Source organism: Adiantum capillus-veneris, chromosome 18, assembly GCF_014529385.1.
Source record: "Adiantum capillus-veneris isolate H3 chromosome 18, ASM1452938v2, whole genome shotgun sequence".
Taxonomy (NCBI): Eukaryota; Viridiplantae; Streptophyta; class Polypodiopsida; order Polypodiales; family Pteridaceae; genus Adiantum; species Adiantum capillus-veneris.
The window spans coordinates 105,676,957-105,693,611 of NC_140948.1; the positions used below are offsets into that span (position 1 = coordinate 105,676,957).

Consider the following 16,655-nt stretch of genomic DNA (forward strand, 5'->3'; position numbering starts at 1 on the left):
ATACGCATTGTACACCTTTGTGCAATCAAAGTAGACCACTCTTGCCGACGAGAGTGGGGCCTTCGGAGGAGGGTTTTACAACCTCTCGGGTGTCGTATCTCTTCTCTCTCCTTCTCTCAGTCTTATTCACTTGCACGCACGATATCCACTCACTTTGTTCGTGACCACAGCACTCTACAAGACGGAAAGCTCTCTCTTTCCCTAAAGAACTAAAAGGAACCTTGAGCAATAAAGATCACTAATCTTGAGAAAAACAACATTCATTCCGCTGCACCTTACACACATGCTTGGTGCTCATACTTTCATGTGCTGGTTCAGATCTGTGTCATGCCAAGGAAGAGACATGGAATGTGACTTCCTTACATACATACTTTTCAGCTTTTCCGCATACATTCGTGCTCATCCATAGTGAAACGTGCTCAACGTACAATATGTCATGCCTAGGAAAAGGGATCGCATAAAGACGCTGACTAAAATACATGAAACGATCACGAATGAAACACTAGAACAATGCGTGGATATCAATCATGCAAACACATAATACTTCCTGTGATGGTTCTTTGGACCTAGGGTCAAGAGCCAAGATCGGTTCTTCCTGAATGATCGAATCGACTTGTGGGGGTTCTTCAGACCTTGACTCGAAAGCCAAGATCGGTTCTGCGTGATTGATCGAATCTACGAGGTTAGCTTCGCTAGAAAAAGCATCCACTAACACATCATCCTTGTGAACAATCACATCTTCTTCATGCAACTCATCATGCTTGTGAGAAATCACATCTTCATCATGCAAATCATCATGCTCATCATTATCATCCAAATCATCATGCTTAGCATTGTCAATCAAATCATCATGCTTGTCATTGTCAATCAAATCATCATCATGCTTCACACAATCATGCAAATCCAGTGTATCATGCTTTGGAGAAGAAGAGACTGTGAGAGTCTCCTTTTCCCGAATCTCTTGCATCGGTGCCTGAGCTTGAGAAAAAAGTCGCAAGAACTCTTCCCTTCTTGCTTTGATCTCGCGATCAAATTCTGCTTGTCTTGCTTTGTTCGTTGTTTGTCTTTCTGCTTCGTCTTCTGCGTGTCTGCGTTTCATTTCTGCTTTTCTTTCTTTGTATTCACGATCAAATTTGGCTTGTCGTTCTTGGGCTTCCAAGCGTGCTTGCTCGCTCTCACGCGCTATGGCTGCCATTCTTTCTTGGTATGTACGCTCTATGGCTGCTATTCTTGCGGCATTTCTTGCTTCGTGTTGTAAATTCTGTTCCATAAACAACAGCTCCAACTCCTCCATTGGAGTTAGTGCAATCGTTGTCGTAGATGGGAAAGGGGGAGGGTCGGAAAAACCTCTTGGTGGGGAAAAATCATCGCCACCTCTCTCATGCTCATCACCTGTATGCGAAGTATCCATTCTCCTTCGGGTGACAACCATACACTATGATCTTTGGTCCTTAAGTTCACGAGGAACTTGGGTTCTTGGGTTCTTGGGTTCTTAAGGATCTTGAGGTTTTCTTTCGCTTGCAAATCGCGTTTGAGAAGGATCTTGTCACAAAGTGATGACGTGGCGGACAACAGAAACCCTAATTTCTGGCTGTAACCCTAAAATTCCTGCAAACCCTAAAATCTGTCAAAAACCCTAATTTGCAGGAAACCCTAATTTCAGGCTGAAACCCTAATTCTGCCAGGGGTGCCACGTGGCAACAATAGTACGGAATTCTGTGATTTACGGCGGAATTTGCGCTGGCAGCTTTTCTTGCTTTTTCTACGCAAATAGCGAGAGAGAGAGAGAGAGAGAGAGAGAGAGAGAGAGAGAGAGAGAGAGAGAGTCTTTTGCTTTCTTTTGGGACTCTCAAAGAGAGAGAGAGAAAGAGCAGATGCTTTTGGCTTTCAGGGCTTTTGATTTTGAAGCTTTTGGGGCTCTGCTTTTGGGCATCCCTTGTAACCTTTAAATAAGTGGTGAGGGCTTCACTTCTCAGAGCATCTGGACGCAGAGTCTGAGAGTGAAACCCTAGCAACTCTCTTGTACTTTGATCTGATTAATATAAAAAGAAATACCGAAAGGGGGGTCAGTCTTTGGGGCCAATATCTCTAGGCACGGAACTCCACCGCGCCAGTGCAAATCTATTGTGATCTGTGAATTGTTTTGAAGTGGTTATTTGGTGCTGTCGCGGTTGATTCTTGACTTGGAGTGTCCAAGTCTGTTACAATGGTATCAGAGCACGGTCAATTTCTCTTCTATGGGAAATCCGATCCCCAACTTTTTCTTGCGGCACCTATGGCTTCAGGCAATGATCGATCGACTCCCTTTGCATCTAGAGATGCGGACAGGGATCACAACGAAGATTCCGGCGCGGAGTATGGCCCACCTAGGCCTACTCAGGCGGAGCAGCGAGAGATGGAGCGTCGTCAATTAATTGGCGATGCAACAAAGGTGAGGCTAAATTTTGCCAAGGACCCGAAGATGGAAAAATATATGAACCAGACCTCTTTGGAAGAGGTACAGACGGAGTGGCAGAGAACCACAACACCACTCCCAAAACCCGCTCTAAAGAAACCTTCTCCCTCCAAGAAATATACGAAGAAGGAACTGGAGAACGTGGTTGATGCACGGATTGCTCAGCTTTTCGACGTGCAAAAGAAAGACAAAAAGCACGGCAAAAAGCAAAAGTAAGACACTGACTTCCCGGGATATTTGGGTCGTCGGTCGCCATTCGACAAGGCAAAGAAACTGAAGAAGCATGTCAAGTTTGAAGGCTTACCCAGTTCTTCTTCTTCTTCTTCTGACAGTTCTTCTAGCTCTTCAGACTCGAGTGAAGAAGACAGAAAAAGCAAAAAGCGAAGCAAGAAACAACGCTTCGGAAAGGGCAAGAAAAAGGCAAAGAAGTCTAAGTCTCGCCCAGTGAGTGACACTTCTACAAAGGACTCGTCTACGGACAGTTCAGACTCTGACAACGGAAACTTTTATGCGAACAAGAAGAATTTTCACAAAGCCAACCAGTATGACTTTCTCAAAGATAAAAGCAAGAAAGTCCGAGAGTTTAAGGAAGGTGGCCAAGCACTCAAGTTTGATACTTTTTCGGGATACTCCGAAGCTTCGAAGGCTTTGTCTTTTGTACAGCAGTTTGACATCGCTTTCGCGGGAGGACGCTATTCAGAGCACTCCAAGATTCGGAGAGCTGCCTCTTATTTTAAGGGGAATGCTCGCACTTGGTGGTCCATGCTTCTATTAAGCAAGATTATGCCAGTTACATGGCTGAAATTCAAGAGGCTTTTATTTCTTCTTGGTTGGCTCAAGAGTTTGAACGAGATATACGAGCTGCTTGAAACCATCTCCGGATGACCAAGAGCGATACAATGAATTCTTACTGTGAAAGATTCTGGAGCTCTTTTCTACCCGCCTCTTCATTCAAGAAGATCTCCTTCAGAGAACAGATTGAGCAGTTTACCTTGGGTCTACCTACAGAGATCAGAGATCACTACTTGGAACAGAAGTCAGCTTCTATTCAGGAGTTGATGAGTCATGCGAAGCGGGGCTTTGCAATTCACTCTAGCAGTCTGACCTACCCCACAGATGAGGTCACGACACAACGACCCGGACAGACTTCTGGGAATGAAAGTAGAAAGAGAGAGCAACCCAGAGAGAAAGGATGCACGACCCAAGCTTACTCCTCAGGAGAGAGCTCGCTTCATCAGGGAGGGGAAGTGCTTTGGATGCGGGGAACTTGGACATATCTCCGCGAAGTGCCCTAAAAAGGCACAGAAAGAACGAAATGACAAAGACAACGAAAGGCCTAAGAGTTCGAGAGCAGCTGAGGACCGTGTACGAAAAGGCAAGATGAAGACAGGATTGGTTCCAGATTGTGTGGGTACTGATCCCGACACCATGGATGAGAGTACAGAACTTTGCCGAGCTTGGGGCAAAGTGAAAGATCAAGAGGCCCTGATTTTCTTTGATGGAGGAGCCAAGGCCAACTTCATTTCACCGGAATTGGCGGCGCGGCTCGAGATTACTCCCGATCGGATGGGACCACTTGCACAGGCAGTTCTAGCGGCACTCGACAGGGACGTAGCCATTACACCTGTCATTGGCAAACTTCGGTTGCATTGTCAAGGGTATTTGGGCCATGAGGACTTCTTCATAATGCCTTTGGAGGGTTGTGATGTTCTCTTAGGGATTCTCTGGTACCACAAGAACAACGCCATGGTCGATTATCGGGCGAGAAAAGCGACTTTGACTACAGAAAAGGGTAGAACAATTGTACTTGATATTAAACTGAAAGGCGAGTTTGTCCCTATTGTATCAGCTTCGGCCATTTCAAAATTAATGAAATCTAGTCTGATTGTTTACTCGGTCTTTATGAAAGAGTTGCGTGATGATGATAGGACAAATCTGTCTAAACTTGATAAAGAACGCCAAGATTTTCTACACTCTCACGCCGATTGCTTCTAAGAAGGCCTGCAAGGTGAGTTACCACCTGCTCGTCCTGAAGATCATACCATTGATATGATACCTAGAACCGAACCAACCACCCTACCGTGTGAGCCGAGCACAGAATGAAGAGATTATGAACCAAGTGAAAGACCTCTTGGAAAAGGGCCTTGTCCAGCCTAGTACTTCACCGCATTGCTCTCCAGTGTTGTTGGTTTTGAAGAAAGACGGATCTTGGAGAATGTGCATCGATTATAGAGCTCTCAACAAAATCACCATCAAGAACAGATTTCCGATCCCTAGGATCGATGATATACTCGACAGGTTACAAGGAGCCTCGTGCTTTAGCAGGATTGACTTGAAGAGTGGATATCTTCGGATCAGGATAGCGCTGGGAGACGTCTACAAGACAGCTTTTCGGACGACTTTTGGGTTATTTGAGTTTTTGGTGATGCCTTTTGGCTTAACCAATGCTCCTGCGACATTTAACCGGATGATGGACAGGATTTTTTCGAGAGTACATGCTATTTGTTGGCACTTTCTTTGACGACATCATTGTTTTCTCCAAGAATGAGGCAGAACATAGAGATCATCTGCTTCAGGTCTTTCAGGCATTACGAGATCACAAGTTGGTGATTAATGCAAAGAAAAGTGAGTTTTTCCTACCAAAGATACACTTTTTTGGACACATTGTGTCAGCAGCAAGAGTGCAAATGGAGATAGTCTCTATCCGGCCAAGATAGAGACTATCCGTGATTGGCCCGACTTGAGAAATGTCCATGAAGTTAGAAGCTTCTTGGGACTGTGTTCGTACTACAGGCGGTTCATACGAAAGTTTGCAGAGGTTGCTTCCCCTTTGCATATCTTGACACAGAAAGGAGTACCTTTCTCGTGGGGACCCACAGAGGTGACTGCCTTTCAGACATTGAAAGAGAAATTGACTACGGGACCAATTTTGACTTTGCCGGACTTGCAGAAGTCATTTGAAGTATATTGTGATGCTTGTGGTCGTAGTCTGGGTGCGGTCTTAATGCAAGAAGGCCATGTCATAGCTTACGAGAGCCATTTGTTTTCTAGGCCGGAGATGACAACACAAATCTATGAGAAAGAGCTTTTGGCGGTTATCCATGCTCTTACTCAGTGGCGGCATTACCTACTCGGAGCGGATTATACTGTCTTTGCAGACCATCAGAGTTTGCGCTACTTCTTGTCACAGAAGCAGCTTTCGGAAAAGCAGATGCGGTGGGCGAACATCTTGTCACAGTTCCACTTCCAGATTATCCACGTGCAGGGACAAAAGAATGTGGTGGCAGATGCTTTGTCTCGAAAACCGTTGGTTCTGGCTATTTCCGCGATACATCATAGGAGCTTCGAGGATATGGTCGATCAGTATGCCACAGATACAGATTTTGCAGATATTTTCACACGGATACGGGATGGGGAGACAGTAGTGGGATATTCCCTTCGGGAAGGCTACTTGATGAAAAAGACTATGTTGTGCGTTACACAACCGTTGAGGGAAAAGGTTATGACTGAATGCCACTGTCCACCTTTTACGGGTCACTGCGGCAATGCTACCACCAAGAAAGGGGTAGAGAGATACTTCTTTTGGCCGAGACTCAAGAAGGATGTGGAAGAGTTTGTGCGCAGTTGCTTGGTATGCCAGAAGGTCAAGTTTGACAGGCATAAGGCACAGGGATTGTTACAGCCTTTACCCATACCCACCCGCCCCTGGGAAAGTATAGCGATAGATTTCATTTTTGATCTCCCGAGAACACAGAGTGGCCACGACGGTATCTGGACTGTTATTGATAGATTTAGCAAACAGGCTCATTTCATTCCAATGAAGAAAACAGTCAAGCCGGATCACTTAGCAAGACTGTTTGTGGCCTAGATTTTCAGATTACATGGCATGCCTGAGACGATTGTCTCCGACAGAGACCCCAGATTTACGAGTTTGTTTTGGAAGGCAATTTGGGAGAACATTGGCATGTGGTTGCAGTTCTCGTCATCGTTCCACCCGCAGACTGACGGGCAATCCGAGATTGCCAATTCAGTGGTTCTAGATTTATTGAAGTCTTATATCTCAGATCAGAAGACTCAATGGGAAAGATATTTACCTTTGGTGAAATTTGCCTACAATAACACGATTCACTCTCGACGGGGAAGGCGCCATTTGAGATTGTTGAAGGTGCTACGAAGGTTCCACCCTTCCTGAGCACGAAAGATAAGATCTTTGAAGCGGATGAATATACGCGAGATCTGCATACGGCTTTTGCCAAGGTTCGCGAGACTTTGCATAAGTGTCAAGAACGACAGAAAAAGGCAGCGGATCGCCATCGTCGCGACATGAAATTGAAGGAGGATGATTGGGTGCACCTACGAAAGAAAATGGGAAAGGAGAGGCTTTTCCCAAAGCTTAGTATGCGATACTACGGCCCTTTCCAGATTACTGAAAAGATTAATGATGTCTCCTTCCGATTGAAACTTCCAAATACTTGGAGGATTCATTCACAATGCATTTCATGTGAGTCTCTTGAAACCTTTTAAAGGTGATGTGCCTGATGATGGGGAGCCCGATGAGCAACCCGAAGTGGAAGAAAACGAGGAGATCCTTGTTCCTAAACAGATTTTGGCACATAAGGATACGAAGAATAAGGGTAAAGTCCGAAGGCGGTTCTTGGTTAAGTTCAAGAATTATCCTACACTAGATGCGAAGTAGATGGAGGAGGAGGACCTAGCAGATACTCCTCAGATTGTCAAACTTCACCTCGATGTTTTTGGTTTAGCATAGTCTACTCCAAATGGAACCCAGAATTCAGCTTGGCCGAAGATCTGGTGCAGTGGGATGCACAAGAGGGGAGTCACTCCACTCCTTTGTCAACAGATATCTTGATTTAAATACTAGAGTCACTGATGTCTCTTTGAGCTTCAGGGATACTGAGAGCCGACAGTATTCTGTTGTATGACTTTATGAAATGGAATTCCTGATAATGATACTGATTTGTTTCTTCACTTCTTTTGAGTGCAGGAACTGATAGACGAAATGACTGCAGCATTTTGGTCTACTTGATCTCGAATAGACATCCTTGCAATAGCAGTTAGTCAATCGGACATCGATGAGGTCCCGATTAGACCTAGATGTGATTGCTAGCTACATTGCCGATAAATCATGGTCTAAGATCCGAATGAATGTTGAATGTCATGTGATGTCCTGTGATCGCGTGTGATGTGACTATCCATTTGGTACATGTGCTAGATGTGTGTTCCTAGTACGTAGGTACTAACAGTCAGTGTCTGCTAAGACGGTTTATGGCTTTTGTCGGTTTTGCAGGCGTAATCGCGGTCGATTACAATGCTTTCAAGAGGGGGTATGTCACAAAGTGATGACGTGGCGGACAACAGAAACCCTAATTTCTGGCTGTAACCCTAAAATTCCTGCAAACCCTAAAATCTGCCAAAAACCCTAATTTACAGGAAACCCTAATTTCAGGCTGAAACCCTAATTCTGCCGGGGGTGCCACGTGGCAGCAACAGTACGGAATTCCGTGATTTGCGGCGGAATTTGCGTTGGCAACTTTTCTTGCTTTTTCTACACAAATAGCAAGAGAAAGAGAGAGAGAGAGAGAGAGAGAGAGAGAGAGAGAGAGAGAGAGAGAGAGAGAGAGTCTTTTGCTTTTTTTTGGGACTCTCAAAGAGAGAGAGAAAGAGCATATGCTTTTGGCTTTCAGGGCTTTTGATTTTGAAGCTTTTGGGGCTCTGCTTTTGGGCATCCCTTGTAACCTTTAAATAAGTGGTGAGGGCTTCACTTCTCAGAGCATCTGGACGCAGAGTCTGAGAGTGAAACCCTAGCCACTCTCTTGTACTTTGATCTGATTAATATAAAAAGAAATACCGAAAGGGGCGCCAGTCTTTGGGGCCAATATCTCTAGGCACGGAACTCCGTCGGGCCAGTGCAAATCTATTGTGATCTGTGAATTGTTTTGAAGTGGTTATTTGGTGCTGTCCCGGTTGATTCTTGACTTGGAGTGTCCAAGTCTGTTACAGATCTTCTCTTCACCCAAGTTCTACTCTTTTCCACGGGCGCACCCCTTGGCGGCCTTGCGCTCACACCAAGGTTGCTTTTTCCCACCTCAAGTCAATTGGCCGGCCACTAAGTGCACGGTCCGCTCTCAATGAGTGAAAAGAGACACAAGGGGAGGCTGGACAAGCCCTTCTTTCTTGGGATTCCTGACACTCTTCGACAAAACACGATTAGGAATCGACATGCCCAAGCGAACTTGGGTTCGTGCGATCGCAACAAGCAAAAAAAATTATTGCGGTTCTTGTGGTTCTTTCCTTGAGTAATACAAAACACTGCCAAAGCTCTTATACCAATGTTAGGTGCGGCGGAATGATTGTTTGCGCTTTGCTCAAGATGAGTGCTCCGAACTGTGCTCAAGGTTCCTTTTGTTCTTATGGAAGGTAGAGCCTTCTGTTCTTAATGGAAAGTGCTATGATCACAAACAAAGTGAATGGACACTGTGCGTGCAAGTGTATGAGACTGAGAGATAGAGAGAGAAGAGAGATACGACACCATAGACATTGTAAAACCCTCCTCCGAAGGCCCCACTCTCGTCGACGAGAGTGGTCTACTTATGATTGCACAAAGTGGTACAGTGCGGATGCAATGGACTGATGCAACTTGGAACTATGCCGATGACGACGACGATGATTTTAAGCTGAAATCTGTGGTCTTCTATCTGCTGAAAATCTGCTAATCTTTGGGCTGTTTTGGTGGCTGAAAATGACTGTTTTGGCTGCGTTTTTGAGGGCTGAAAATGGGAGTCTTCTGCAACCAACTAGGGCTGAATCTGCTACTGTCCAATAGGGCTGAAAACGCAGACCATCTAATGCATTTATGGCTGAAAACCAAAAATGTTGGGCTGCCTTGTATCGTTAGCAAAAACGCTAGGCTGTCTGGAACTGCTGATGAAATCCAAAAACGCTAATGGGCTGAAATTGGGAACGCTAGCAGATCTGGTAGTACTACCAAAAACGGTAGGCAAACTGGAAGGCTGGCGATGTCTGCAAAGCTGGAAAACGCCAGATCTAGGGAGGTGTTGAGGGTGTCCAAAAACGCTAGGCTATGGGAAGCTTGGCGCTTGAGGGTTCTTGCTGAGAAGAATGCCTGTTGAGCATGTGCTCCTGCTGCCTCTTCTGCGATTTAGTGCTAACTTGGGTTTGCTTAAATACAAACTTAGCAAAATTGCCCTACCTACTTTTGTTGGGAAGTCACTTAAAAATAATAAGTGAAAAATACCAAAAATAAGGAAAATAGGCTAAATGCACTGGAAAGTTCCCCTAACTGATTCTAATGGATTCTGATGGAAATACTGATCATCATGTTGTGTGCAACCAGAGGATATGCATCTACACTAAGTGACTGGGCATGCACGGTCTACGAATAGACTCACAAAAGTGCCAGATCACTTCCTATTCTAGACTGACTGGACTGATTGAACCCTGATCATGCTGTAGCTTGTCCACGGACACATAGGGTTGGATGTGTCACGTGACACACGAAGATTGTTTCACAAAAGTTTGTGTGTGCTGCAAAAAGGATCGGATCCTCCGTAGTAGAAGAATCTTTTTGTGCTCTGGTACCACTGTAATTGGCTTGGACACTCCAAGCGAGAAATCAATAGCAACACACGAACAGAAACTTCATAATCACTGAACTTGAATAGAGAGAGAGAGAGAGAGAGAGTCAACATGGGCAGGGGGAGTTCCGTGTCCAGAGGTATTGGCCCCAAAGACTGGCGTCCCCCTTGGTATTTCTTTTTATATTAATCTTTGAGCAAAGTACAACTCCCGCGGGTGCTCGCTCTCAGACTCTGCGTCTGGACGCTGTCAGAAGTGAGCCCCCTTGGGTCACTTATAAACATTACAAGGGATGCTAAAAGCAGAGCCCCAAAAGCATGAAACTCAAAAGCAATTGGTCCCAAAAGCAAATGTTCCCAAATCTGCCAGTAAAAGCATCCAATGCAATTTACGAAAATCCGTACAGGCTGCCATGTCAGCATTGTCAACACAAATCTCGAAAATCCGTACAGATTGCCACGTCAGCACTGCCAACGCAAAATAAGGGGCGTCCGTACAGCCTGCCACGTCAGCGTCCGTACAATTTGCCTACATGTGTGTCCGGGGAGAACTGCCACGTCATCAATTTGTGATGCGCACACACATGAGCATACATCAACACAAAGGTAAGCATACTGAGTTTGTGTCATGACTCCGGAGATCAAGGGCACACTCAGCCATAGTGAAGCCTAGCACTAAAAGAAGCATTAAATCGGAAAAATTAGCACAAACTTGTGTCCCAAAATGATCTCCAATTCCAACATCTCAAGAGGCTAACAAAAATACCTCCCAAAAAAGGCCAAAATGTAGGGCGTTTCAATTTGCTTGTTGGAGACTTCCCTAAATTGCTCTCCAAAAACCAGAGGTCAGCATACGACTCCGGAGATCAAGGGCCGACTCAGCCATAATGAAGCCTAGCACTAAAAGAAGCATTAAATCGGAAAAATTAGCACACGTGTCCCAAAATGATCTCCAATTCCAACAACATCTCAAAAGGCTAACAAAAACACCTCCCAAAAAGGCCAAAATGTAGGTCGTTTCAAGTTGCTTGTTGGAGGCTTCCCTAAAGTGCTCTCCGATTTCTGCAACATCTCAAAATGCTAACATTTAAAGGGTTCAAAACCAAGGGGTTCACCAAGAGCGTTCAAAAAAGCAGTGAGCAAACCCTGCTAGTTTATGCCTTTGATTAGGCCCCATCGGCCACATCTTTAGGTTTCAAAATCTTCTACCCCTTGTCCTCTCGGCCAACCAATGAAAACTCCAAACGGGTCGGTACTATGGATATAAATATTGCTACAATACAAACACGGGCTAGCCGAGTTACTAGGTAGCCTTCCTATCATCGTAGAATATCAATGTTGATGCTGACTCTACCTTGCGAGCAAGTACTACCACCCGAATAGTGCTATCATGAAAAAATTGTGGGTGAAGATGAAATGTAAGGGTGGTCAGAGGTATTTCCAATGGTTCCATGTCGACCGAAGTGGATGCACGCTACATGCGAATGCGAATTCAAATGAGTGTTAGGGATATTTTCTCCAACTCCTTCCATATCCGATGTCAATCTTCGTTCATGATGATGAGGTTATGCCTTCAGGGTATCCAAGACATAGCGATGAAGATGGGAGCACGCCCAATGCGCGATGGACTAGGGGTGGGAGTGGTTAATATCTATAGGCAACAAGTATTAGTTCGAGGCAGGGACACGAGAAATTCCTTTAATAGAGAGAGAGAGAGAGAGAGAGAGAATCCGAGAGGTTCCTTGGGTTCTTGATTCTTCTTGGGTTCACAAAGCCAAAGCACGTCCAAAGCTCTGGCCAATGTCACGTGCAACGAAAGGGTTTAAGGATTTAGTTCGGATCTACTACTTTGCACAAACACAAGGTTACTTTACTTCACTTGAGAGAACTGAACAAAATGCAAGAGAGAGGCAGAGAGAGGGGGGGGGGGGGGGGGGGGGGGGGGGGGGAGACACCGCATGTCGGGTCCCAACCACCCTCAAGTGCAAGAGCAAGTACTTGCTTTAGACTACTTGCACAATTATGATACAACGTTGCTAAACGCTAAGCTTGATGATCTGCAAAAACGTTGATGCTTATCTGATGCAAAATGCAAGAAGGAAAAATGCTCGGGTGCTTGTACTGGATCTGATCTTCTGATGCCAAGGGAGAGCCCCCAAGCTTACTTATATATGGAAAGACAGGTAGGTCGAGCAGTTTGATGCACCCGATGAATCCACTTATTAATGGGTTCTTATTGTGATAAATGGACCAAGTGACTTAGAGATTGTTCGCATGCTGAGATGGCTTTATGATTGTAATGTGCAAGTGAGGGTATGCACCTAGTGACCTGTCTGGGCACGCACGTCCTCTGAGAGACTCACAAGGGTGTCAGACTAGATCCCTAACTAAAACTGACTCACGTGACAATGTTGATCCCTAGGCTTTGTTTCTGTACCTTGTAGTCTCTCTCGTGATAGTTTGCCCCTACAGTGCTTGAGCACACTACACACATTCTCACTCATCTTCTATCTAGCGTTTTTCTCTCTCTACTCCCCCCCCCCCCCCCCCCCCCCCCCCCCCCCCCCCCCCCCCCCCCCCCCCCCCCCCCCCCCCCCCCCCCCCCCCCCCCCCCCCCCCCCCCCTCCCTTTGCGTTCCATTGTCACCTTGCCTTACGTTTTGCAATATACGGGTGTATACACATGCATGCGTACATATATAATGAGTGTATATGTATACATTGCATCTTACACAACCATGAATGTCCATCTTGCATAGATAGTAGCTAGTAATGGCATAGGGCAATGTACCTTTCTCTCACCACCTGCAGCTTCCTGATGCTTGCTCCGAACCGTTGAATCATTAGAAACCAATTGAGGACCCTGTTTCATATCCACTCCTGGCCCTGTCCAGTTTGCCTGTGGCATTTGTACAGGAACAAAACCACCTCGACTAGATGCTGGTATGGGAGTTCGAACAGGTGATTGACCAAGAGAGACTGGCCGTGGTGGTAAACCAGGCCCTGGAGCTTGAAGCGTGCCTGTAAAAGCAAGCAAGTGAGAGAAAATCATGGTGCAGATATAAGGTACATTCACAGGAACATACTGGAAGCAGGCACGAACCTGGATTCTGTCGCCAAGCTGGCACATTGTAGCCCGCAGAATTCTGAACAACTGCAACTTGAGCTTCTGATATACGCAGCGCTTGAATACCTGATTCATCAAAGTAAACGGCCGCATTGATAGCAGCAGGCAAGACTCGCCTCTCCCGATGCCGTTCCATGAGATAGAGTGCAACACAAAATTCACGCAAAGAAAGCATGCTGTCATGGTCTTGATCTGATAAATCCCATATCTGCTTCAGAACCTCTGCAAGAAAGATACAATTAATCTTTAGCATTCGTAAGTGTGCTGGGATAACATTTTTAGAAATTAGTAAAAGCAGCTAATAATACCTCGAGGAAGCTGCCAGCTAAGGAATAGGTCACGTGCTTGAGTACCACTGATTTTGCCATCTTTGTCTGAGTCCACATCAAAGAAAATCTTTGTGTAGCGACGCACAATTGCGTCAGTCATTTTCGGCCAAGTCTTTGAGGCATCAATTCCAGGTGATGGTCCTATTCCTCGACCTGGTTGACCAACTGATGTGGATACAGGTTGAAGCACTCTCGCTGGTGTGGAAGAGGGAGTTGATGCATGATTCATCTCTTGCATTCCTCTTGGTTGTGACATCTGACTTGCTGTTCCCGTTGGCTGAGATGTCTGTGGTGCTGCTGAACTTAGGAGAGATTGTGAACCAACCACTGAAGCCTTCCCAGGAACAGCTGTAAAGACATCCCCTCCAAAGAAATCAAAATCAGACTTGATAGCAGAAGAGGACCCGGACAGTGACCCTCCCTGCGTAATGGAAGGAGGAGCTGGTGCTCCATTGAGACTAGTATTTGAAGATGGGCCAGGCCAAGATGATGACTTGTTAGTTGGCCAATCTGCTGGAGTACCTGCAGGCCTTGGTGCTGCTGCTGGGTTTCCTTGCTTATTAAGCACTGTTGGTAACACTGGTCCAGAACCAGCAGAAGAATTAGCAGCCGGATACTGCTGATACGCTTGTGTAGGAGATCCCATAGGCTGAACAGGTCTTCCTCCCCCTGGGGCTTGCACAAGTGGTGCAAAAGGGACGGGCCCTTGAGTAAATTGGATCTGAGGTGCAGGAATCTGAGATGCTGCTGGTCCATTCAAAGCTCTGCTGACAATGGCTGGTGTGAGCTCCCTGCCCGTTTGGGCCACTGTAACAAGCTTAAGTGCATTGTAAAATTGTGCTCTAGATAAATAACCCGTCTGACCTTGATCAGCATATTGCCAGATCTGCCAACCATCCAAAGCTGAGGCTCAGAAGAAGTAGATATCAAACAAATATTCATTACTCATCACAATTCCAGCGTTTCTGCCAGATTTAAGCATAAACCTTGTTACGTAAGAGGCTTTATTTCTTTTCACAAATCTCAGTGATAGCTGAACCAACCCTTGTCTTAGACCTCCTTGTGCCAAGGGGAGGAGAAAGTTGACCACACTTAATGAAGCTACCGCACTAGGGAGTATATTGTGACAACCGCAACTTGCTTTATTACATCTTTGTGTTATTTCATTAATACCATACTTTTATTGGGGGCATTCATAGTTCTTTCTACTTTCATTCACCTTGTCCACTCTACCCCTAACATGGACATGATGTCACACAGAGAATACATAGCTATCGATAGTACGTTCTTCAAGTATAGAGGTTCCATGAAACAGACAAGGTCGTGTACGTCTAACTATCGTTCACTTTACTTAAAAATGACAGAAAAGGTTGCATCTGCTCAATATAATGGGAACGCAAGAAGCCTAATCCACTTTCAAAGCGCAGCAACATGATGTATGATAAGAGGCTGCATGTTCTATTGTTGGCTCATTAACACCGTGATCCAACCACACCCCCACAGAACTGCTCAGCCAGATACCAAGAGGTACTCTTCAAGACAAATGAACGAAAATTCTAAGAGAAAAATGCGTAGCTTTGGAAACTCAAGGCATTGATGCGGATCAGTCAAAGGGCCATTCGATCATCGTTTTGCTCTGGAAGTTCAAATCGAGTTGTGAGCTGTGCAGAGCTCGCACTTCGTATAAAAAGGGGTGCCATAACCGCATACACCTCCATGCCTTTTGGCAGATCAAAACGACGGTCTGCATGTTTCCACGCACACAACAGAAAACGTAAAATGCAGGAGAAGAGCTTACTCTCGCAAGAACATCGCGATTAAGATTGGTTCCTTGGAAGAAGGAGACAGCCTCCTGGCCACTGATGCGGCCATCGCGATCGGTGTCTGCACGCTGGAAGTAGACATCGAAGAGATCGGGAGACGACATGGCGAATGCGCGAGCAGAGAGAGAGAGAGAGAGAGAGAGAGAGAGGTGTGAATCTACCGTGTGTGAAAGCTATCTTAATCCATCATGGAGGAAAAAAGCGGTATTTTACCAAAAGAGAATCCATTGTCAAGGAACGAATAAAAGAAGAAACTTGAAAGGCTCATTTTTGGTAAGCCGTTTTACGCTGCTGCTGCTGGCTCTACTCTTGTTTTATTCATTACTTTACAAGATGCCTCTGAATCCCACCATTCTCCTCTTCCAAATGTACCTTGGCCATCCTTGCTACCATTCAAAAATGTTGATACGATTCGATCTTTACACCTCCCGTTTAGAGGTGACTCTCTCAACCACTCCAACTATCTCATCGAGTTGTGCTTGTGGGCAGTCCTTACACTTTAAAAAAAACATCCCTCACACAGCTCATCTCCTGCACAGCCACGTTCAACACCCGCAGCCCCAACAGCTCGCCCCGCGCTGTCAAGCCTCATCCCACCCCTCCAATCCGCTCGACGTTGGCCGCTTCTCGCCTCCGCTTTTTATTTTTCCAAAATTCGTAGCGAGCATCAACCTGGATTCACGTCTTCTTTTCTTTTTAAAAGATCGTATTACCTACTACTTAAGTGCTTCACCTTCTTTCGACTAAGGACAATATTCCCACACCCATTGAGACTTCCCAAGAGGAGGAGAGAGCTGCTTGACCCTTTTCCACTCGGGACCTACACATTGCACATCATGTCCCAGCTATTGGTTTGCACTCGAATCTCCACTTCTTGATCTATCCATAGTCCCTCTCAAGCGTTGAGTGAGACTGATGTTGCAGTGGCCTAACCAGCTTGAAACGCTATTGAACGCAGTTGAGCATGAAGCGACAGGATTGCGGGCTGCTAGAGAATGTGCAGTCTGAATGGCTACAAGAAGGGCGTGCGCTTTCATTTGGGCGTGTGGGCCACGTAAGCACGAAGCACGTGCCCACGGGTAGTATGAACTCAACATAAGGGACTTTTCTCTTAGGATCAATTGTAGACAGTTGGATTAAGCTTGCTTATTAATGTCGCATCTAACTCTGCTGACTCTATATCCATGTGTCAACATATCCTTACTCATGCCTCCTTCTGGCACCCTCATTTGCTCTCTCTCTCTCTCTCTCTCTCTCTCTCTCTCTCTCTCTCTCTCTCTCTCTCTCTCTCTCTCTACTGCATTGG

The 16,655-nt window shown here is 45.7% G+C and overlaps 1 protein-coding gene across 1 annotated transcript in view; it reads right to left on the bottom strand.

The window, feature by feature from the left end:
• The window catches only part of LOC147436140 (uncharacterized), a 41,799-nt gene extending 26,259 nt beyond the window's left edge, over positions 1-15,540 (bottom strand). The window contains exons 1-4 of the mRNA XM_086489051.1: positions 15,325-15,540; positions 13,506-14,412; positions 13,174-13,419; positions 12,862-13,091 (exon numbers count right to left, since the gene is read on the bottom strand). Of these exons, the coding sequence (XP_086345177.1) occupies positions 12,862-13,091; positions 13,174-13,419; positions 13,506-14,412; positions 15,325-15,453 (1,512 nt within the window). The 5' untranslated portion in view covers positions 15,454-15,540. The remainder of the gene's footprint in view (positions 1-12,861; positions 13,092-13,173; positions 13,420-13,505; positions 14,413-15,324) is intronic.
• Positions 15,541-16,655: the final 1,115 nt, after the last annotated feature.